Source organism: Pelecanus crispus, chromosome 3 (genome assembly GCF_030463565.1).
Source record: "Pelecanus crispus isolate bPelCri1 chromosome 3, bPelCri1.pri, whole genome shotgun sequence".
Lineage (NCBI taxonomy): Eukaryota > Metazoa > Chordata > Aves > Pelecaniformes > Pelecanidae > Pelecanus > Pelecanus crispus.
The window spans coordinates 72192295-72216175 of NC_134645.1; the positions used below are offsets into that span (position 1 = coordinate 72192295).

General features: G+C 37.5%; 1 protein-coding gene across 3 annotated transcripts in view; it reads right to left on the reverse strand.

The window, feature by feature from the left end:
- Window positions 1-1225: 1225 nt before the first annotated feature.
- Window positions 1226-23881, reverse strand: part of TRMT11 (tRNA methyltransferase 11) — a 28644-nt gene continuing 5988 nt past the window's right edge. For 2 of the 3 annotated variants that reach the window (XM_075707577.1, XM_075707574.1), the window contains 10 exons: window positions 23444-23525; window positions 23259-23351; window positions 22078-22212; window positions 20239-20395; window positions 16063-16143; window positions 15232-15396; window positions 13752-13824; window positions 12865-12996; window positions 9317-9437; window positions 1226-1795 (listed from right to left, as the gene is read on the reverse strand). In XM_075707577.1, coding sequence (XP_075563692.1) covers window positions 1664-1795; window positions 9317-9437; window positions 12865-12996; window positions 13752-13824; window positions 15232-15396; window positions 16063-16143; window positions 20239-20395; window positions 22078-22212; window positions 23259-23351; window positions 23444-23525 — 1171 coding nt within the window. In that variant the 3' untranslated portion in view covers window positions 1226-1663. Of the gene's footprint in view, window positions 1796-9316; window positions 9438-12864; window positions 12997-13751; window positions 13825-15231; window positions 15397-16062; window positions 16144-20238; window positions 20396-21890; window positions 21894-22077; window positions 22213-23258; window positions 23352-23443; window positions 23526-23881 lie in introns of all 3 variants that reach the window. The other variant, XM_075707575.1, reaches the window with a different exon arrangement.

Consider the following 23881-nt stretch of genomic DNA (forward strand, 5'->3'; position numbering starts at 1 on the left):
ACAGACAGAGCCAGATTTGCCACTACCTTACATCTTGTATAATCATTTAGATCATGTCTATGTAGGGTAACTTTTATGAAAATGAAGTTATAAATGCATAATAAATCCATCTAGAAAAATTCCTTGCCTATGAAGAACAGAAAGTAATTTTAATTTGTAAAGTAATAAAAGCTGAATGCCAAATTGTAATGCTAAAATTGAAGTCAGAAGTTATATGAAGACAGGTAATTTTTTATGTAATATTTGAAAGTGATCAATTCAAATTCTGCTTTTGAAAAATTTTCTGAGCTTTGATCTTGCTCCAAGTTTAGCCCAGAACAACTTTTATATGGCTGACATTAAAAGTCTCAAAACAAAGTGATTTATAATGGAAATACAGAAAATAAATCACTATTTCAGAACTTCCTAACACATCACAGATTAGATCCAGAAGGTCAGACAAAGTTGTCATGTGAGCTCTCCCTGCTGCAGCTGAGGACCACAACACACAGAACAGCAAATTCAGTTAATGAACTCGATCAGATATGCACAGTGACTCGTGCCTGCCTAGGTATCATTGATTTTTTTGGAGAGGCACTTAAAGATTATAATCTACAAAGACTGTAACATGACCACAGTTGGTGACTTGCAGCAAGTTGAGAAGCAAGGCTTTCTCTGGCTGGAGCAAGTAGATACATTCCCCAACACCCTGCTGAAGAGTATTTGACCATATTTGACCACCAAAATGAGAAGAGCCATTGACATCCTGAATTAATGGGCTTAGTGGTTTTCAAATGAGGTATTTTCATGATGGACATGGTGTGGATTCAGCAAAGTTTGCCCTTTAACAAATACAGCTTCAATTTCAAAGATTTGATTAGGCTTAATACCATTAGGGAACCATTACTGATTTTATGCTGTTGTTGTTACTGCTTTAACTATCAGTTTCTGAACCAAAAATTGCAGACAGTTGGCTTGACCAAGAGTCAAGGTTTAGGAATGCAAAAGCAAATCCAAGGTACAGATGAGCTTCAGATGTGGACAGGCTTCACAGGGTTTAATAGGCTCTCCAGAGTTTGTCAGGTCACAGAGGCTTTTGGGGGGGGTGTGTGCATGTGCATGCGCATGCGCGTTTGTTTCTTTGTGTTTTCTGTTTGTTTTAAACACTGCTGGCCTCAGCCAGAGCAACTGGAATTCATATGAGCAGTTATTGCATGCAACAATTAAAAAAAACTCACAACAATCTTTTGTTTTATTGTATACCATTTACAAAAAAAAAAACAAAAAAAAATGATCTTCTTAATAAGCAATCCTTGATCACCACCACGTGTTTCTAAAACAGCCAGATGTTCACAGTTTAAGAAGCCAAATAATACTACTACTTTTTTGTAAACATTAATGGTGAAAGAACAATAACAACGGTTTTAGTCAATCATCATTACTACTTGAAAGTACAAATATAAATTAAATAAGACTCAAAAAACTTGTACAATAAAATCTGCTATAAACAAAGCTAATTAAAAAGAACTGCTCTCAACCTGTGTTGTGGGTTTCATCTTGTTTTAAAATTAAAAGCAGTATTTATTTTTCTGAAGCATCCAAATGAATGTTCATATCCAGATGTCCTTACAAAAAACCACGATCTTCATTCTTTCCTCATTTTTTAATCTGTTTATATTCTATTTTACTTCTGATTGTCTTTTTCTTCCTTGGCAATCCTCTTTGTCACACCACTGAAATACTTCTCACGGAAAGAATTGTGTCCCCTGTATGGCATATATTGACCATCCAACAGGTAAGAATTCTGATCTTGATCCTGTATGGTATCAAAATGCAAGCATTAGATTTTACGGTAGTATGTTCAGCATGTGTTGGCACTGGTTTTCCTCCAGACTTTTTCAAACAATTACAAGCAAGAGTAAAGTTGTTGTGTTTTTTTACAATTCAATGGCAAACATTTAAGCCACTAGATTGAGTAAAGAATTTCAAAAATAGAATGCTAAGGTTTCCATTAGGATTAACAAGAACATACACATACTACTGCAAAGGCTTAACATTTAACATAAATGAAAATCCATATGCAATGTATTCTCATTTGGCATTGAACAAATACAAGATGTAAGCAGACAAGGGTTTTTTGTTGTGGGTCTTTTTTTTTTTTAATGTACTCATTCAAATTTTCATTATTCTGCTCTGCGCAGCAAACGATGCAAGTTGTCAGTACCAGACATTTGCAGTTTTAACCGTGCTGCATCACTGGAAATATCTCAGCTAACATCACCAGAATCCAACCTTTGCATGAATGAATGAGAGCACAGGCACTATGCCACGCAGATTTTTATAAAGGAAAATATAAAGGTTAGTTTCCAGAAAAAATACCATCTGGAGAATTCAATCACTCAGAGGTTTGTGGAAGGCAGATACAAACAGAAGAGGAACACAAATGACTAAAATGAGTTCCTAAAGTTACTGAACTGCCATCAGAGGATTTTTTCTTGTGCATGAATACATGTATTTCTGAAAGTTAAAGTTGACACAGTAAATCCCTACACATAATACCTATTTGTCATCAGCAAGAATGTAGTTTAGAAAATTGACCCATTATATATATAAAGGTTTAGTTCATTGTGTACTGTGGCTTTATACAATTAAGACACTTATCAACTAATGTTATCAATACTGTAAGATAAACAGCACATCAAACTTTAATCTGAGTGCTAAAGAAAACTGATGGCAACTTTTAAAAACAGTTTTACACTTATGGTTGATGTCAGTTTATTATGCTCAATAGCAAGATGGACCTGAGATAAGCAGCCTCACACAGAGCAACTGAACTCTGCAAAGAGAAAATAAAAACAAGCACACAACAGAACCAAACCTCTATTTCACTAAATGTTTCTTCTCAATGCATCCTCATTGTTATAATTTTTTAAGCAATGCAGCAACATACAGATTAGTTCATTACTTAAGTTTACAGTTCAGAGTTATTTGTTCGTATTTGAAAATAAGGTTACGGTGGAATGCTTTAGCATAAGTAGTAGGAACATGGAAGTAGATTTAAGTCAACATTTTCATACTTTAAAAGTATTACAATGCAAGGATGAACCGAATCCTAGTGGACAATCTCCCCCTTCAGCTATTTTGTAGCCTTTCCAGGCTTTCACCTAGCAAGATCAACATCTCATCTTGCTTTGGATTTCCTAATACACATTCTAAAGGAGTGAAACAAAAGGTTTTTCAACACAGCAAGATGTTTGTGTGCATGTACAAGTGCCCTCTTCTGGACACAATCAGATATTCCCATGAAGTCATTCTCATCTACTATCCTAGCAGATACCAGTAGCATGCCACTGGCTTAAATTAACTTGTTAAATGTTAAGCGCCATGTGGATATCTAACATGTAAAGCATGTGCACCAGTAGCAGCAAATTAGTTCTATTTAAATACTGCACTGCTGGAAAATAGCAGGAGAAAATGACCTCAGTCAACCCACTGTATATAGAATACTATCTATTGGCTTTTGGTCACCTGTGAGAGACTGCCATCTCCAAGACCATTCTCAGGCTGATAATCAACAGGCTTTTAACATGTCCATGGGGAAAAAAAAAAAAAAAATTACTGTAGGCAGACAGGAAACAAGATTTAAGACACGCTCTTCTCACAGTCAGCCTGTACTCACTTTGCCAGGTCTCTTATACAGGACCACTCTGACAAAAAGAGCACTTATTCTTCCCCTGAATTTGCAGGTCAGAAATCCTTCTTTGACCTAAACATGTATTTTTTTACCTTTGGGATGTGTTTTAATGATAATTCTACATAATTCGATTATTTTGAGAAATGGATGGGATATATTACCCTGAAGGATAAAGATATTTGGGACAACAATATTTTAACATAAAAATTAATCCCCACAGCCTCTAAGAGGTCATGCATCTGTACACCATTCATCTTGATTCCTTAAGTAACAAAATGCTGATTCAGGGTGAAGGGAGGAAGGAAGAAAGGAACTACCCCCCTCTACCCCCAAGCTGGTTAGGGCAAAGAGAGGATACGATATGTAAGAGAACAAACTTCAAGTTAAACACAGCTGTAAGAGGAGCATCTGCATTCATCAAATGGAAACAGGTTTGGTGCATCACTCCACAGCAGAATCCATTTTGTAAATCCAGGTCTCATCAAAAGCTATATAAACCATTGCTCTCTAGATGAGAGGAGATCTGCACTCAGGCAAGGATTTCTTGGAAGACCTTACAAAGGAAGCTCCTGGCCCACATCACAATAATTCCAGCTTAAGAGCTTCCATTCCCTACCTTTCCCTTGTACAGACCTGAGTGCCCAATAAAGATGGTAATTGCTTTAAAGAAAAACAACAGATTGGGAATTGCTTCTTAAAAAAGGAAAAGAAGAAATCCTGAACTACCTGGAGATGCCACTCACTGTTGACATTTACTAGTCAAAACAGTTTTATGAGCAACATGAGAACTGATCAAAGTAAAAGGAATTCTTGGATTTTAGAGATTAATGATTTCTGAACAAATTCTAACTTAGAGTATTTTATATCTACACAGGGAGCTGAATGGGGACAATCTGAACACTAGGGATAGGCTGCATTTAACTCTACAGAAATAAGAATAAAATGTCAGAAATAATCTTCATGAAACAATTTGTGTGACTATTTGCACTAGAATTTGCCTGGGCACCAGGCACCAGCTTGTTTCACTAAGGAAGCCAGTCAAACATCCTCAGTTAAGCTCTATCTTGAGTAGCATGAATTGGTAGAATATGCACTTTAAATATCTGACAGGAATGTTTTGCAGTAAGAGCAGCTCTCTTATGGAGGGTGTCAGTGGCAGTGTCAACTCTCCCTCAACTGCATTAACTGTCCAGTGCAATTAACATGGATGTTTTTTTTCCTTTCTCTTGCTTTTTTTTTTTTTTAAAAAAAAGTTTAAATTCAGGGAATGGAGTTGAACCACAGTGGTTAGAGGCAGACAGTCTCTTTCCTCCTCTTGACATGACATACTGGAAAAGGAGTAAGGAGTAGTGCTTGTGATACACAGCTGCAACTAGGGATGAGTAGCTTTTTTCACTTATTTCCTTTGAAACAACTGTACATAGTTTTCAGGGCATAAAGTTTGTAATTGGTTATTCAACACAAAACAGTGAGACTTCCCAAGAAATCATTTCCAAGACTGATCAGCAATGATCAGCCTACTTGGCCCTAAGTCAGCTCTTTCCCCAGTCTGCCAGCACTACCAAGACGACCAAGACTTCTTCCTTTATTTGTAAAGCTCAGAACTGAAGATGTTTGTTAATCCCTGGTCATTCTTTATCAACATCCTTGGTTCTCACTTTGAATAATTTAAGTTCTCAAAACAGCAGACTAATTACAAACAACAGTTATCACATAAAACTTTTGCTCTGAAATGTTTTACGATGACTTCTGTGACAACTGAAAACCAACAAAGCTCGTGTCGAAGTGCATGCTACCGAAGTGCTTTTAGCTAATTAGAGTTTTCAATTCAACCCCTATTTGTTCTAAAGACAAAACTAAAAAAGGTGTTACAGATCTCCAATAAATAATGAAAGAGGTGGAAGAAAGAGGAGGAAGCTTAAAGATAACAAGAAAGCTTTGTTTTTCTTTAAACCTTGGCAAATATTAAGTGATATGCTAAAGGTTTTTATGAATCTAGCATGCCTCAGTTCAGCCCAGGGTAATTACCCACATTCAGTTTTTGTTTAAAAAAATATTCCTAGCCTTATCACAGCTTCCTACCACTCTACATCTGGTGCTGGACAGTAGCTATCGAAACAGCTTGTACGCATGTTATACAGCTATAAACAACAGTGAGCAGTTTCCAAATCAGAGACAACAGGAACAGGCACTGCTAAATTCAATAGGAAAAATTCTACACCAGTAACGACTCTGGAGTGACCATGTGATGTGGAAATGCTGGGCCCATTCAGCATGATGGATTTGCATGCACGATGCTTCAGAGTCCTTTCATGGGCAGTCATACGCTCACAGTTTGTCCTTTAGTCAAGTTTTCTGTTTCATCTTGCTACATAATTTCTAGCTGTCTGTTTTAGCCCTTGTCAATTACAGATCGCTCCTCCAATTTTTTTTTTTTTTTTAAGAAGTCCTGATTAGAAACTTCAGAACTAGATAGCATTTAGCAGCCAAATAGATACCATATATTTCTGTAAGACAGCCAGCAGGGAATGAAACAAGTACTTCAGTAACAGCTGAAATAATTCAGCATAGGGAAACCAACACGCCTCAGAAAACAGAAAGCTAGACATACTGTTCTAAAGACAGGGAACACCAAACAACCCTACCGTTAAACACTGTTAGTAAGTCCACCCCTTCTGAAAACAGTTGGTTGATCACCAGATTTAGATTCCCAAAAACCCTTGTGGTAATAATGCTGTAAGTTTTTATACTCCAATTTCCCTACTGATTAACCACTTACCAGTTATTTGACATTTAAATAAAAAATAACGATGACAATTCAAATACAGGTGGCACAGACTGAGACCTTTCAGCCTATATTTTTTAAGGCTTTTGAAAAATAAACTGGCACAATGGAAGGTACATTTTCACTTGATTCGGGCTGGAAGAATTGGTTCAAACCTCCTCTGACCTAAAGCACAGACTGGATTCCTACTAGATCACAGTCGACAGACATTACAACACGAATCTACTCTGCCAGCAGCTTCTTATTCTTCCACTATCACTGTACTTCAGTTCTTACATATGAATGCCTACAGTCTTTGGAGAGCTGAACTGGTGTTTTTACTGCTTCAGAAAAAAAACTCCCTTTACAGTTCAATGAAGGGAGACTTACACACAGTCCTGCCTGCTATAATATCAAATAGAAAGTTTTATTTCATGTTTAGAGAGATATTGGGGAGATCCATATCCATTTAATACCAGAAGAAGGGACACTAATGTCCACAGGAAAAAGTAATACATCAGGCTAGTAAGCTCTCACCTTGTACCACTTCTGTTTTGTTCCTCTCCCATTCCATACTCCTGTTCTTCACTTCTCTACTTCTTCTGCCTTCAGAGTTTTAGAAGACTGTAAGTCGCTAGCTGCCCTCTACAACAACTGCTTTCATTCACTTTTATTATTATCACTATAATTTAAGACTGGGGAGGAGGGGAGTTACTAATGACCACCGTGGCTGTCCAAAAAAAGCCTTATATGTTAAAAAACAAACAACTCTTCTGCTCATATGGAGCTGGAAAAGTCTATTCATATCAACACTGTGTTCAGTAAGAAATCCTTTCCAGTTGGCACGATTTCATCGTAAACTTAAATAGAACAGACTGGATGCTTACAAGACAGTGAGTTCTATACCACCTTTTGTGATGTTTTTAATCCAACGTTCATGATCTTCATGCGTATGACTAATTGTGATAGATCAATACTTCAACCAGACATACTCATTTTTTATATTCACTTTGGGCTCCTTTATATTACAAGCACAATCAAATCGCACCACCAGTTTCACATTCAGTAACTGACTGAATTAATCTCCGGTTAAGAGTTTAGAGTGTTAATAGTGAAATCAAATGTGTTGTGAAATCTGCAGTTCATTATTGGTGGCAAACAGTGGGGAAACCGAGGGACTGCATAATGACACTACATGATTTGTAAAACTTCTTAGCCACTTGCAAGTACTACACTAAGCTGAATTAAAAGGCATTTGTGAGTGCCTGTTACAAACCAGTTTAGTAAAGCGGACAGAAACTGTCTGGAAACATAAATGCTCGTATATTCATAAAAATTCACTCCTTCATTTGGGAAAAAGAAAAACAGCCAAAGCTCCAAGTATTGAATTTTATGATCATATCTGGTGAGTCAGAAGTATCCAATTCAAGGGTTGTTCAGGATATCAAGACAGGAAAAAACATGTTCCAGGTAAGGGACACTGGGGTGGGGAAATCTTAGATAGTTAGACACCAAAGAGCAAGACCCTAAACCAAGCAGCCACTAGCTAAAGAGTCAATATGTATTTTGTTATTTGGACAAATTTTGCATCATCAGAAATAGTACATGGGTTCTGGTATCTTGAAATTATCTAAAAGACATCTGGAGTCCTGAGTGTATGCACCTGCACAGATTTATCTAAGCAGTATGCCTGCCAACTAGGCTCAGGTGCTTAGAGCTAAACATTTCCAGACATGAAGCTGTCAAAGCATGTACTGAAGAACAGGTGATGCACAAAAAAAGAGTAACAAATGATGAAAGTCTATTTGCAGAAGGGTGGATGTATTTTTTTTAAATTAGAACATGTTATCCTACAGCACTGGCAGTAACAAAACTGCTGCAGAAAACCTCCATTAACACCCCGAGACATACATGTCAAAAACTTTCATAATTTACCTTCTTGGTTCGCTACTGGTGAAGTTGGCAGCTCTGGCTCTGAACTCCACATACAGTGTTTTAAAAAATTTCAGGTGTTGCTTGAGAATCTCAGTCACCATTAGCATTATGAATGCAGTACTGAAACCCTGCTGTGTTATTAGTGCAAGCACCATGCAGACACAGCAGTCTGACTGTGTCTCCTGTCATTTAAAATAGCTCTTCCAACTGACAAGGAATGTACTAAAAACACTTGCTCACTGTTTGTGCATGCTTTCATTAAGAATTTGCTTCGCCTTTGTTTAGCGTCTCTTTTAACAGTATTAGGTGAGAGAAGCAGCAAGAACGGAAAGGAGACCCAAATACAACATTCCTTGGTCTCAATGCCTCAGGAGAGGCACTTAGCATGTCCCAAACCAAAAAAAGCCAATGTGCTTCATTGTACTTTTGTCAGAGCTACAATATTATTTCAAACGCTAAAAAAGTACCACACTAAAAATGAAGTAACAATTGAATACGGTTTACCTGTACTGCAAGACCCACAAAGGTATTTAGTATTTACTTGGGCATCAAATTACACTTTGGAATCAATGGGAACTTAGGCATCTAGGCATCCCTGAGGATGGGATTCACAGAGTTCAGTTTTCCAAGAAAAGCATATGCAACTTTAACAAGTAACCATAAGTTCAAAGATCTCTTTCACACTATTAACCAGCTTGCTCAGGATGAAAAGTTTATCAAAAACTGAGGAGAAAAAGGAAAAGACCAAAACCAGAATGTTCCCTAAAATCATCACCAAATTTATTGTGAAGAAATGTGTGGCAATTTTACAAAAGCTCTAACTCTCATCATAAAAAAAAAAAAGCAAGTGTGACAGAAATAAGGATCAAATGCTGAATAGCACAAACTTTTCATGAATGCAATAGCTACTACTTTACACAATATAATCAAGAATTCAAGCTTACCTTGAATTCTTTCACCTTTTCCATGGTTATCAGGCGCCTTGATGTGTGGCTGGAAAGCATCTGCTCACAGTTGCTAATAAGTTTCAGGCATGGGTGGCGGGGAATGATCTCTTCTGTATATCTGGAAGAAGTAAACATTCATAGACCTGTAAGCTCATGAACTGGAACACTTGCATCTGAAACAAAATTCATACAGATTCCTCACAAAACAGCTTACACTAGAAAGTTGCTATGCATTTTAATCTGATTAAAGAAATTCAGGTATTGGTGCTTCAGAGTTTTACATCATATATTCCAATCATCTTGTGACATAAAATGTGTAGAATAAATTAAAAACTCACAGTAAAGAGACCCACACACACATTTTCTACATGTATTTACATGTTAATGTATGCACACAGGCCTGCCTGTATCCTTTCAAGTAGAAAATATCTCAGCCAATCAGGAGCAATAACTTATCCAGTCAGGAGCTGTGATTTTAAAAATGTATTCCACGGTCAACATATATAAAGTTGCAGGACAAGAGATTTAACTCTGGCTCCCTAAACAGAGACTATTGCACTTCAATTCCAAATCGTATTAAACCAGCTCTTGTTAGACACTGACATTCCTGCACTTCAGAATTTGGTGTTACATATGTATCACATTGTAATTACTTTTTCTAAAGGGAAGAAAAAAAAAATCTGTTATCTCTTAACATCAGATGTTAGCAACACTGGCTTGCATTTAAATGCTATCTATAAAAGCAAGCAATTACAGTCTTTTAAATGCCCCCATCTCATAAGCATACTATTTTCTATAGAAGCGGCTTTCTCTGGATTGCTTTCAATCCTGCTATTTCTCCAAATGCTGAAAGAGGAATTTAAGGATTTGAGAGCTTTGCATGTGATTAGACAAGCAAGAACTATTGACCTAGCTAATAAGATAAATATGAGATCAGACATCCTTCCTATATACTGAAATATAGATCAGCCATTTAGTCTTAGTTTTTGTAATAAGCTTTCCTGTAATAGTTACTACAACATAATACAGAAAATGGTATATGGTATTGTCAGTGACTGATTTCATATAAAATGCTTGCTCTCGTGATTCCCCAATGCTTAGGGGTCAACAGAAGTCAGACATTAAAAAGCAGAACTAAACAACTTTCACACCTATCACCTGAACTTAAAAGATACAAAGGAGGAGCTTCATATTTTTCCCGTAAAGAAGTGGGTTTTCTGAATGCACTTTACAAAGTAAATGTACGGTTCTGGGAGAAAGGGAAGTCAAATCCAACACAACTCGAAACAGGATCCATCTAGGTGCTGATGGAAAATCTTGACATTTCTTAAAGATAATAGTGAGCTGTTAAACAAGTAAGACAATACCAAATACCGGCTTGTAAATAGGAAAAAACACAAATAGTACTGCCTCTTTGCATTGTTCCAAAACTTCCAGACCGCAAAACAACATTTCAGTCACTTCTCATGTGTGAAATCAAGTCACCACTTCTGCTAGGTGAAGTCAGAACGTACTTCTGACAAAGGAGAATCAAATTATTTCTCAATTGTTTTTTCTATTACACAAGATTTTTGATGCATCTAGTACCACCAAACTGCCTCTCTTTCTTACAAAGGTAGGCACTCTGACACATCTTAAAAGTTTCTCTTCATAACCACATAAAAGCGTGACTGCAAAGGAATTAAAAGAATTCAGACTCAACAACGATTTCAATGTCAGACTGAAAGAGCAAACTTTGGAGTGAGGTGCTATCTTGCAGAGGGAGAGATAATTATCACTTTGTTAAAAAGTCTTGTCTGCTAGCATTAATGCATATATTTATACATTCTTTCAGGTAAAACTCAGAACGTTATCACGTAAGAAATTCAGTAGCAGTGGTTTTAACAGCCATCCATTTTAACCCACTTTTGTTTTTAATGGAAGGAAATACACAAGGCTCTCAAATAACACAAGAACCAATGGCAGGTGTTGCCAAGGGATATTTGATAGCACAACATATTAGTAGAGAGCATCTTATCTTCCCCCCACATACTTGCTTTAATGTTTGTTCCTGTGTTCATCATTACAGCTGAAAATAAAATGACTATACTAATATTCTGTGCTAATATAGCGACTTCAGTATTTCAACCTTCATTGCATAAAGTCAATTCATAGCAGTATGTGCAAATTTACTTTTTAAGAGGCAACCCAACTAGAGAGAGAGAGAGAGCCAACCTCCCCAAAACAGCAACTAAAGTAGAACCAGCGTGTGCAGTTCATAGTTATCTAATACCGCCGTACTGAGGAAGCATGCTCTTACCAATATTCAACGAACAGACAAAAAGCTCTGGTATCTTGACAAACAGAATAAACTCAGTAATTTCAAACAGTTTATTGACATGGAAATCTAAGAATTCACAACCACACATGGTCTGTCAGGGTTAAACATGTATAGACAGACATTTTGAACGATTCACTATAATACTGTTAATGGCATTCGTTGTCTTGTTTGTGAATAGTCTTACAAGAAAAAAAGCCTAAGATACCAATTCTATCATTTTAAAAAAAAAATGCAAGTTACTAAGTGCAGTCTTCTGTTACGGAAGCATGTAACAGAAATGGCTCCTTTTGATTTCCAAATTTTCAAAACAGCATGTGATAATTAAATGTAGGACTGTCACAAGCCATTTCCATGGTAAAACCAGGGACAACAACCACTTTATATTTCAGTATAGTTTGACTGTACATAGAAATATAGGACATTGTAGAAGCTACCTTCAGAGCACAACTACATCTGGAAGATACTTAGAAACAGCTACTGTACATCAACTCCCCATTTTACTAGGAAACGGTTTTGGAAAAGGGGGGTGGGTGGGAAACAGCCAAAAAAAAACCCCTCAAAACATTTTCTAAGAGATGCTGAAGTAAGGTATGCAAACAGACATCTTTCCTTTTAAACCCAGTTCTAATCCCAGGCTGCACGACTGAGCAGACAGCATCCTACAGTCTCTGCTGGCCTCTCTCGTCCCTAACAGGGCTGCTCCCCTACGCTTCCTGCCTCTCACTGCCACCTCTCGGTCACTTGACTTTTGATTTCTCAGAAGAAAGGCAAATTAGCAGTGCCAAACCCCAAAGAGCCAAGAATGTTCTTTTAGAGGACCTTGACATGCACCTCTATCAACTACTCTAGTAGAAACACATATTATTAAGAGCCTTGCTACCACTATCTTAGTATAGTATATCTAAGTATATCTTAGCCTTGCTACTACTATCTTCTGCACCTTCAAAGTCAAATTTCCTAAGCTTAAACCTCAACCCATTGGACATGCATTTACAAGACCATGTGTTTTTTTTCTTTTTTGTAACAGTCAGGAATTATCTCCATCCAAAACCCTTATTTCAAAATCTGCTTTCCTTCATATGAAGTTTTAAAATACGAAGTCTGAGCATTACACTTAAGTGCTAGTACTATGGAAGTTCCAGCTGTACTATGCCCCAGAAGAAAGCACAGTGAGAATGTAGCATCCATTTTGACATACTACATACCAGAAATCAAGAATACATACTCAGGCCTGTATATTGGCAGCCAGTAAACTAATCTTCCTCCCATCACCAGATATTCTGCCGCAAACTTCAATAGGTCAAAAAAGATGTCACTTAGATGATAACTGGATGAAACGAAGATGTGATTTTCTGTGCTAAACAAAAAATTCACAAGTATAAACATAAAACCACAGGTAAACCCTGCATTTTTAATTAAAAAAAAAAAGCCACCAAACCCTAAACAACAACAAAAAAAAAAACCCAAACCACAAAACAGCACTATCTGAGATTTGCAAAATTACCTAGGACAATTAGGAGTACAACTTCTAGTATGAGGAACATGACTTCCCAATTCCCCTACTGGCTCTTTAGACTATCATCTTTAGTACTTGTGGAAGTCAAAGAACCACAAGCATGCTGGGAACAGTTATTTTGCACAGCATCTTTCTTAAGGGCAATTTAGAGTAAAAAGCAGAAGACAAGGAAGGCCGGGCAGTGGAGAAGTCACGTGTTATCTCTGAAGAGAAAGAAGCAGTGGAAATCCAGGACAGAAGGTTAAGGTAAAGTAGAGGTATTCCATTTTAGACTGATTTTGCAGCTTGAAGGGAATGAAGAGAACTTTCTGAGAATAGGAGACACAAGGTAATGGTGGCTCAGAGAGATAAGAAAGAGGATTTGAAATCTGAACACATGCAAATGATAAGCAGGGAGAACAAAACCAAGAGGATTTCAGGAAGTGACATACTTGTTTTGCAAACAGAAAAAAAAAGGGCTTTTCTTCTTTAATTATTATTACTGTCATTTTTTTTAACTGCTGACAGCCAACCAAGAAGTAATAAAGATTCTAAAACAGTGACTGGGTTTCCATTAAGACATTTATATTCTGCAACAGACAAGACAGTTTACCTACCTTCTTTCACCTGACTTAACTGTTTCCTTTTGTGAACCCGTTCTGCGAGTAGCTTCTCTGATACCATACGGTGCTATACAAAGCAAATGCATAATGCAGAGATGAGAACCTCACCCTTTGTCCAAATAACATACAATTATATTATACATACACAACAGTGCACAAACTGTGGCTTATACAAAGTTAAAAAAAAAGTTTTTACAAAGTAAAAGTTGGTAAGGGTAATTTCTTCAACATCTATTAAAAGTTTCTTGCTCCAAAAGGTTACTTTAAAACTGTTTCAAAGAAAGCCCTTCAGCTGTAAGAGGCTTCTAGCAGCCTAGACATTTGCTGCACTACAAAATACAATGCTTTTCTGTTTTGTTCACTAAAAGATATTCCTCACATTTCCAACATGTGACAAATAATCCCATCCTCTTTTGTCTGACAGACACAAACACCTCCCCTAAAGCACTTAGCTAATTTTTTTGAAAGTGAAATTGTGTATACTGGAACTTCTTGCCAAGACATTACACAAACAGTAATTCTCACACAGACAGATAAGAAGGGCCAGAGATAGCTTTTTCTCATACATTTTTGCACATTTCTAATAGAATAACGTATTTATTTCACGTTCAACACGTTTGTTTTTGTGAGACTTGTTTCAGCATCATGGAAGCACCAATATCACCATTTTGTAAATGCAGAAGTTGTGACACAATTTGCAAACTCAGTTCTATGTCATATTAATATTCTACATTGTCTTATTGCCAAACGGGCCAAATAAAAATTAGCAGGCAACCCACAAAGAAAAGTCACACTCCTTATTCCTAATTAATATGAATGTGTCATCGTAAGAGCCAGCACTAGAGATCAGAAATTGCTCTATCAGGGTCTTTTATTTATTCCCTTAGCCTTTACTCCCTCTCATGCATGACATATGGTGTTAAGTACATAGGTTTCTAAAAAAGCAGAGGATCCTTTCAAACCGCTAGTGCTTCTAGTAGTTAAGTGTATCAGAACTACATTAAAATTTCTCTTTGGAAGCATTCCAAGAAGCACTTAACATAAGTCTCCAGAAGTCCATCAGAGCTGCACGGCAGACTCCAGAGTGTTGTAGATCAAATCCTAGCAGCAGCGTGGACCATTCTGATAAGAAGCCTCCGTGCATCAATAAAGTTATGCCTTTACTGAATGAGACTTCTTTGAAGGATGGTGTTCAGCCATATTGATTTCTAGTGGCAAACATAATATTCTCTCCATGGAATAAAGTATTATTGCCAGCTTTGTTACACATTTATAACTATCCTTAAAATAAATGCAGAAATGTCAAATGCAGATCCAATTTCCACAGTGCTGCTCTCAACTGCAATGTTTTGTAACATGGAAATTGCAGATCTGAGCACTCACTGAGATATTAAATCAATGTACATAGGCATAGACATAGGGAATGATCTTTTACTCATTGCTATTAGGCAACAAAAAGCATTAACAAACTTACGATCTGTAATGATTGCATCAAACAGCATCCCTTTTCGCCATATTGATCTTGAAGAATCAGAAACTAGTGCATCAAGGTAATATTTCTCTAAACCATACTGTCGGAGATTAGCTCTGATATTTTCATCTGGCCCTCTCCATTTCTGGTTCTTTCTGCTTGCCTTGCCTTGGGGGGTGGGCATGGAACAGAAAAAAAAAAAGCACACTCAAACTATTCTGCAGGAAAAGCTTTCATATACTCTACCATTTATTTTAAAGGAAAAGAATTAAATGCCACATACAAACCCAGAGTTTATCTCCTGCCTTATTCTACTCACTGTCACAAGTATTTGCAATAAACTTCACAAGGAATAATGAAGATACATGAGAAAAGTTCTGCTGCCCCATCTGCACAGGGTCTCACAGAACACAAAAAACATGTAAAAATGTTTTGCAAGATGTTCTCACTATCCATCCACCAAAATCCTGTCCAGTAAGTTAGATATAATTTGCACTGCAGTTTTTCAGAGAAGTAAGAATGGGATTAGACTTCCTGGGTTAAGTTATGAGAAGCTTCCTACATCACAGGCTAAGAAAGCACAGAGCTGTTGTAATTATTATTCGGAACTTTGTTTTGGTTTTCATTATTCCTTTTACTAAATATTTCCTGCTTAAAAAAAGAAGATAATAGCTTAGCTAGGATACATGTAAATTGGTCAATAAAAATAAGCATGACAAAATAAATTCTGTAAGATTAATGTTGCTTTAAAATCCACTAAGTATCATCTGCTACCATCAGTATCCTTAAATTCCAGAGAGTAAGATTTCAGTGGCTTAGAAACATGTAACATACCTAATCCATGGATTGTGTTGTAGTCTATATCAGTACCACACACATACGCTCCAAAGTGTGCCGAGGAGATTAGAAGGCCACCTATAAAGGGGAGAAAAGGGGAAAGTATAAACTGCTGTCATAAATGTTATTTGTGTTAAGATTTTTTGCTCAGGAACTTCAGGAGTTTATACCAGTAGCACACTAGACCCAAAGGTAGACCCAAGAAAAAAAAAAAAAAAAAAGAAAAAAAAAATTAAAACTACCAACCAGTTAGAATTACTACGCAACTATAATGAGAGATAATAACACGAAGTCCCTTGTCGGCTATACCTGATCTTCCTTATCTTCCTATGCCCTACATCACTCCTTATCTCTGGAAACCATTCTTGGGAGTTTGTTTATGGTTTTCTGTATTTCAAGGCAGTCAGATCCTTTAATCATTACATGAACCAAAACTTTTAATTCTACTTTGCAAGCAGCAGGATTTCAAATTGTTGGCAAACAATTTGAAAAATCATCACCAAACAAATGGCAATTCTACTGTGTCTGTTCTCAAAGTCAGTCTCCTTAACTGTGTCTGAAATCAAACTTGTTGTATGTGGCCATTCCCCGAGTAAGAAGCAATGGTCAAGAACCTTGTAAATGTAAATATCTCCAATGTAAACAGCAATAGTAAAAAAGTTTCTGTAATTGTTTTGCAGTGTGAAAACTATATACAGATGCATTTTTTCTGCGAGTATGCCGCTTATTTTGGCAGCACATTTATTAGCGTACTCATCCTGCAATAAAACTTTTTTAATCACTACTATTGTGATCGGCTTTCCTAATTAAAAAAAAAAAAAAATCTACCAAAAAGCATGTGCAGTTTCCCCTTGAAACTGGGCAATGATTGAATAGCCCACAGAATAGAGCAAATGACATTATCTCTTTAACAGCTTCCAAATGAAAAAAAAGAAGGACAGCAGAAGATTACTAAAGAGCTGTGTTGTCGAGTTGTTAATAAGGAGGCATGTAGCTAACAGAGTGGTTTAAAAGAGAACAGTGACTTGAGAACAAGTCTGTGAACCCCACACTACTGATGTCAACTGCTTATGGATACAAACAGTCCTGCTAAAACAAAGGGGGCGATTGCTGCAGGATGAAGAGTTGACCAGCACAAGAAAAACGCACAAGCTGGCTGTGTGGGTGACACCAGTTCTCCCATTCACCGGCAGTGTGGAGAGGAGCATCTCAGGTGGCTATTGCCCTGCACCACCCACTCAGCACTAAGAAATCCCTAACACGCACTGTGTGCACAGGCTAAAGATCCCATCTCAGGGCACTAGAGAACGCCTACATCATATGCTAATAAACTCTATCAAAACTGAAGGTGAGGGAGAAAAAAAAAAAAATTCCTCTGCTTTTTCTTGTGAAATGGATCAGGGAAAAGCAAGGTTACTCACCCCAGAGGAGTCACCCATTTCCCTTCTCGGCTGCAATCCCTCAGAACAGATGGGCAGTACCTCCAGAGGGTCAAGACAAATTTAGCTAGCCCTGACCCCAAGTATGGCATACCACCCAGTCCTATAAAAAAAGTAAGAAGAAAGTACTTTGCCCATCTAGAATGTTTTTAATCACAAGGGAAAAAAAAAAAAAGTTAGGAAAACATGAACTTAGAACTTTTAATAAATCTCAGCTGGTACTAGTTCAATTGTGTTCACACAGAAGGTGCATGAATACTTAAATATTCTAATATGGCCAGCTCTTTGACCTACTATATCAAACAGACGTATACAAAGGGTTAATCAGAGAATCATTGTGTCCCCTGATGACTATCAGCAGAACGATGACGGCACAGAACTTCATGCCTTTCTATCGTACACTATTTCCCCCATCTCTTCAGCACAGATGAGGGTCTGGTCATACCACTATCCTCCAGGATGTCAAAGGAAAAATTCCTGTCATTTGCAATTATGCAGTATCACAAATTGGCAAAGGGAAAGTAGGTACAAACAATAAGCTTACTGATATAACCAGAACAGATTGTCTAGGAGGAAGTACAAAGTATTCAGGTAAAAGACTTGATTTATTCTTCCAGAAACCTCCAGGCTTCCTTCCGCCCCACACTGAGGAAAGAATATCTAAACAGTTTATGGAAGTTACGCTTTACAACTCAAAAACAATCCTGGACATTCCAACTCTGCTTTACAAAAAGGGGGAATCAAGTCTCCTAAACCAGCCTGGTCAAAAGCACTTTTCATTCCAAGGACAAATTCCAATTGTCCACTCTTACACTAATGTGAAAGACTTGTGATTTGGCTCATCCAGCAAAAACAGTTTGTTTCCAACAAGCAAGCACCATTTTGCAAGGCTGTTCTAATTTGGTACTATTGACCTTTTCAGCATAGAAAACAGGAAGAAACCAAGCCAGGTACTAAAGGTGCACCAATAAAAAATCTGAACTGCAGTTTCTTCAAAGTACTCCTCAAATCCTGAATGTATGTTCTTTCCAAACCCATCAGTTCAAACCCACTGCATCATTCTCAACCCCGAGCTACCTCCCAAAATTCCAGTGGCAGGGCACTGCTGCACTGACAATCTTGAAAATCCTCTAAAGGACCTCAAGAGACTATTGAAATTCCTGGGGTTCACTCACCAGAAGTAGGTGCAAAAGCCACTGTTTAGCTGTTTAGTCATAAAAGCACTTTACTGACAAATGGCGTGCCACCCAGTATCTCCAGTGTCCCCATGTACCTTTAATCTCAAGCCTGTACATTACAGGAGTCTAGTGCAATAAAACCACAAAAACTGCAATTCAAGTCATTAAGTCAATTTGGGGAGAATTTTGTATACGTTACACTTTTGAACCAAAACACGACTTAACATTTATCTTGAATTTCTATAGCTATGCCACTTCTATGTGTTTTTTCTTCCTCTAACTTTACCCTTCCTTTTTTTTCTTCAGTTTTCACTCCCAAGAGAATGAATGCTCTCAGAATTTAAGTTTAGTAGATTTTTGTAAAAAGATACAAAACCATAGATACTGAAATGAAAGAAACTGCTTAGAGATGAAGTAGAGGAATTTCCTCAACCTTTCAAAGAGTACTACCCATCTGCAAAGAACACAAGCACGAGGAGGAGGAATTTCATAACATTATTATTATTTAAAAAAAAAACCAAACCAAGTCATATATGAACAAAACTTTTAAGACAAAACCATTCAGCTCACTGAAGCCTTGTGTTTCTGAAAATATTATAACCCTGGTGTGGTTTCTATGGTACAGAGAAGCCACATGCTAATAAGAATTTGTCCTACTAGTGACCCTCTAGTGTTGTCTTCTCCTTCCCTAACTTCTCTGCAGTGATTTCTGCAGTGAGTTCTCTTCATCCTCCCATTAATGTAAGTATTTTTAATTGTATGCGTCTCGCACGTGGTCTTCTTGACCAAAATTTAGCAAAATCCTGGTCAGAAACACAGCCTTTGTTAAGCTTTTTAAGAAACTACTATAGGTAGCTTAACACAATATACTTTTGTATGATTAAATGGCACAACCTGACACAACAGATATTCTGTTTCACCTACAAACAGCTGAGCTTCCCTTAGGTAAAAAGTACTTCCAGGCCACACAGAGTAATACGTGGAATAAAAGCTCCCCCTCCTGGCTTATCTAAGAAGAGTTCAGCTGGAGGCGAACACATGGTGTGAACAACATTATCCTGAAGCCAAGACACGAGGTACAAGGAACTGATCACTAGTGATTGCTATGACCTAACTATTGCTATGTTGTGTTATACGCCCAGAAGTGCCCTCAGCACTCCTCTAAATAGCCACCTCCAAAAGTGCTGCTCCTTGTAACACTCTGAAAGTGGCTGCAGGGAGTGCTCTAGCCAAATTTCAGTTTTTAGTCACTTTGGATCTTAAGCAGTCTGTGACACACATGAACTGGTGTTTAAGCAATGTTACATAAAATAATACGGTAAAGACAGACTTGTCAGAAGTGTAAAATAAACTGTTTACATCTTCTGAAGTTAGTCTCCTTCCCCCAAAATCCCTCTTGAGTTAACAAAACATTCATTTTATAATCACCATTTTGCTTTTGGTATCATCTCAAATCTCAGTCGAGGACCAGAAGCCACTGCACCAGGTAAAAGTGTGGTGCGAGCAGTAACACAATCTCCCAGTCTTTCCCACCAGTAGAAAAAAGAAAAATATACCTGTTCCAACAAATGGATCGTATACAACATCATTGGATTTTACTCTCCCATGGTTTGCCATAATGAAGGACAGGCAGGCATCCATGCTAGTATTTCCAATAAAGTGTCTCTTTTTTACACTGTAGGACTCGATAAGTTCTCTTTGGCCATCTGCAATCTGTTGAAATATTTAAAATCATTGTCAGGTCTTAGATACAAGATATAAGCAGACAGGCTACAGACTTGCTTAAGTGACACCATCTAACAAACAGGTAACTCTTCATTTCATAACACATCGCTTTGCTTTCTGCCATCTGAAAATATGACAGACTTCTTTCCAAGCAACAGATATCTTGGTTCAACACCTAGATAAATTCTTCAAGACAGAGGTCAAAAATATACAAACAATTCAGACGGAAAATTCTTCTGAAGAAACAACAATTAGAGCAACTTTGCTATTATTCTAGGTATCAGAAAAACAATTCCTGGCAATTCAGAGTTAAAAGAATTTTGAAACGATGAGAATAGAAATGCATGTTAACACGCACGTGCACATACACACACACGCTTCAGGTCACACAGAATTTCCATCTTTACTGGCTTTTCTGTCACGCTCAAAATCTAAATTTAGGATAGTGTTGACAGATCAGAATTTACTGGAAAAACAAACAAAGACCAAATGTTAACATTTTTACATCAGACTTCCAAAATATGTTGAAGAGGACCAAAGCAGTCTGGAACAAAACATGTTCAAAAGCTCTTCCAACACTACCCCCCAGCTCCGGTCAACATCAGTCTTACTGGGTAAACAAAGTACACTTGCCTATTTTTTTCAGGTTGGTTTACTCATTTTTAAACACTTCAGGAATCCAGCACAGATGGGACAACAGCTGCAATGTTTTGCAGTATCGCCACAACCCAGGGTGCTTTCACATTAATCACAGGCATGGAGAATATTCACAGGTGCTAACAGATCACTTGGATCTCTAACTTTTCTGTGCACAGCCCCTGACCATAGCTGTACAAGCTCAGTAGTGAGGAGCTCCCTCCTTCCAGCTGCCCTCGACCCAGGACATTGCAAGCACATATTCGCATCCGTGGCTGGTGTCATTCTGCAAGATGTCCTTTGGGGAGCCACTTTTTCCTCAGAAGAAGTTAAAGACCAGATCGGACTTCCTCAGGATATCCCACTAATGCAGCAGGTTTGGAGCACATGCACCCAACGGGCAAGGAAGTTTGTAGTAAAGACCTCAGATTACAAGCTCCAGACAGATGTTGAACGTGGCTCCTACTGTACCACAGTGCACCGTCAGTATGCCCCGGGGCAAGCATCCACCTATGGGCTGGACCCACTGCTGTCCAAAGCCTCGGGGATCAGTCTGCGCCTTTCTGTGAAGGTGTCTGTCAGGACCACTTGAAGCGCTTACAGAATGCTCCAGCGGGCCTGATGCAACTCAGCAAGGCCGCAAGTCATCTACAGCTCCTGTAAATCTTTCTTTGTGTTTGAAACAAGCTGCTGGTGCTTTTAGCTCCATCTGGGCCCACAATAATATAATACACCACCAGAGCTGTGCAGACTCGCTGCTGTGTTGAGTTCCCTTAGCGGAGGGCAAGATAAGGTGTGTTCCCAGATACAACTTCAATTTCTTCCACCTCTAAATCGCTCAATTGACCTGCTTTCTCCTAGTCACAATAAGGACTTTTCCAGACTTGCATTTAGTATATTATGCAGTGACAGATTCAGCTATAATTATACTGTCTGCTTCCATTAAGACACAACACAATTCTTCACATTTAAATTGAAGAACACTTTCCTGAAAGTACAAGCTTATAAGAACCGAAGCAAGCGTACTCACGCACCCATCTACCAAAATACAGATGAAAGGGCTCTTCTGGAACGTTATTAGGATCCATTCCATAATCTTCCAAAATCCAGAAGATGTGTTCTGGATTCTTTAAATTTACTTTTCCTTTGAATGGCAGAAATTCAAGGGCCTATACAATAAAGAAAAACAGAGTCAAAAATAACAGGGTCAAATTTTTGAAATACACACCCTGCAAAAAAATAATAAGAAAAAAAACAAACCAAAAATCCACTTGTGAGAAATGATAGATCACCACTAAAAGTACATTCTCAATTTTCACTGGATTTTTTAAATGCTTTTCTTGTGAATACAGAAAGCTCAAATGATTAAGGATTAGAAATCAGGAACAGTAACATTTTTTATTAACTGAACAGAATCCAACTTCAGAGGAAATGACTGTGCATATCAATTATGTAATTTTCAAGTTATAAAAACAACACTGATGGTGAATAACAGGATTTGAAATTTCAGTGATGTGCAGCTACACCAATTTCTATACTCAGCATTATTTCACATACACAAAAACTGAACAAACAGGAAAGGGTAGTTACTATTAATGCTGATAATTTCACTCTCTGTAAACAAAGTAAATAGGACAAATAGCTGCTAAAAATAGAATGTGGAGGAGCAAAAAGTAACAGTAATTTAGAAAAAAATCCTAATTAAAATACTGATACAGTTAGGAGGAGAGCACAACTGCAGACAAGAGCATAAGGACAGAACAAAAAATCAGCACACAATCCACAGCTTGCAACTGAAGTCACTGAACTGACTTGTTCCACATTCTGCAACAATAAATGCCTAATATGGAGATCAAGCAACAGATTTTCTAAAAATCTAGCGCCTAACTCTAGCCATTTGAATCTTACAGTTTTGGGCAATAAGCTTCAGTTTCCCTAGTACACTGGGCTGAAATCAGCAGTGATATTTGTTTGTCTTTGTATATGCCTTACATGGTCTTTTTAGAAAAAAAATACAAAGTCATGAATTTTGAGGAGAATGTTAATTCAGACACAAAGATCTCATTTAGAGCTGATAAGGCATAAGCTGCAAACTGCTTTAAGATCTTCAGGAAACCCAAACTTAAATACACTCTAGACAACACTGATAGCATGGAATAAGAACAACGTGAATAGATTAAATTAAACACCAAAGTTTTCTTAAACATCTACTTACATCTATCTTTTTTATTTTCTGTGCTTGGGTCAGTGTTTTATTAAATGTATGAATGTGTACTTTGTAAGTGGAGTCTGACTGTAGATACGGAAGCTGAAAAAAGGCAAAGACACTTTCATTAGTACAGCTGCAGTGCTTTCAGTGTGATTAAGGAACCATATTATCCAGATTCCTTATATGCATACCATCTTGTCCATTGGATAGTTCTTCAAAGATGCATAGAGCTCCCCTGCAGATCTTCCATGACCCCACAGTTCAAATATAGACCTGAAATAACAAAGTTTTTTAGAGTGAAGTCATATAGGGAGAAAAAAAAAAAAATGCCTTGCAGATACTTAGTCCTTTTAACCTTCTTGGCCAATCAATGTATTTAGGCTTTGCACTAAAGGCACTTCAGAGTACTGAAGTGCATTATTTAACTCTTAGCATATGCTTAAGTTTTGTTCTTAACAGGGACAGACTTATTTTTAATCCTAAACTGGTATTTCAATGAAGCTTTTTTGTTTGGTAACATATACTAAAAGGTAAGTTTCAGTCTTAGTACCTTTGGATATCACCAGACCTCTTTCTGGCACACAGTGATACTAGTGAATGAGACAGAATTCATTTGTATCTATCAATTT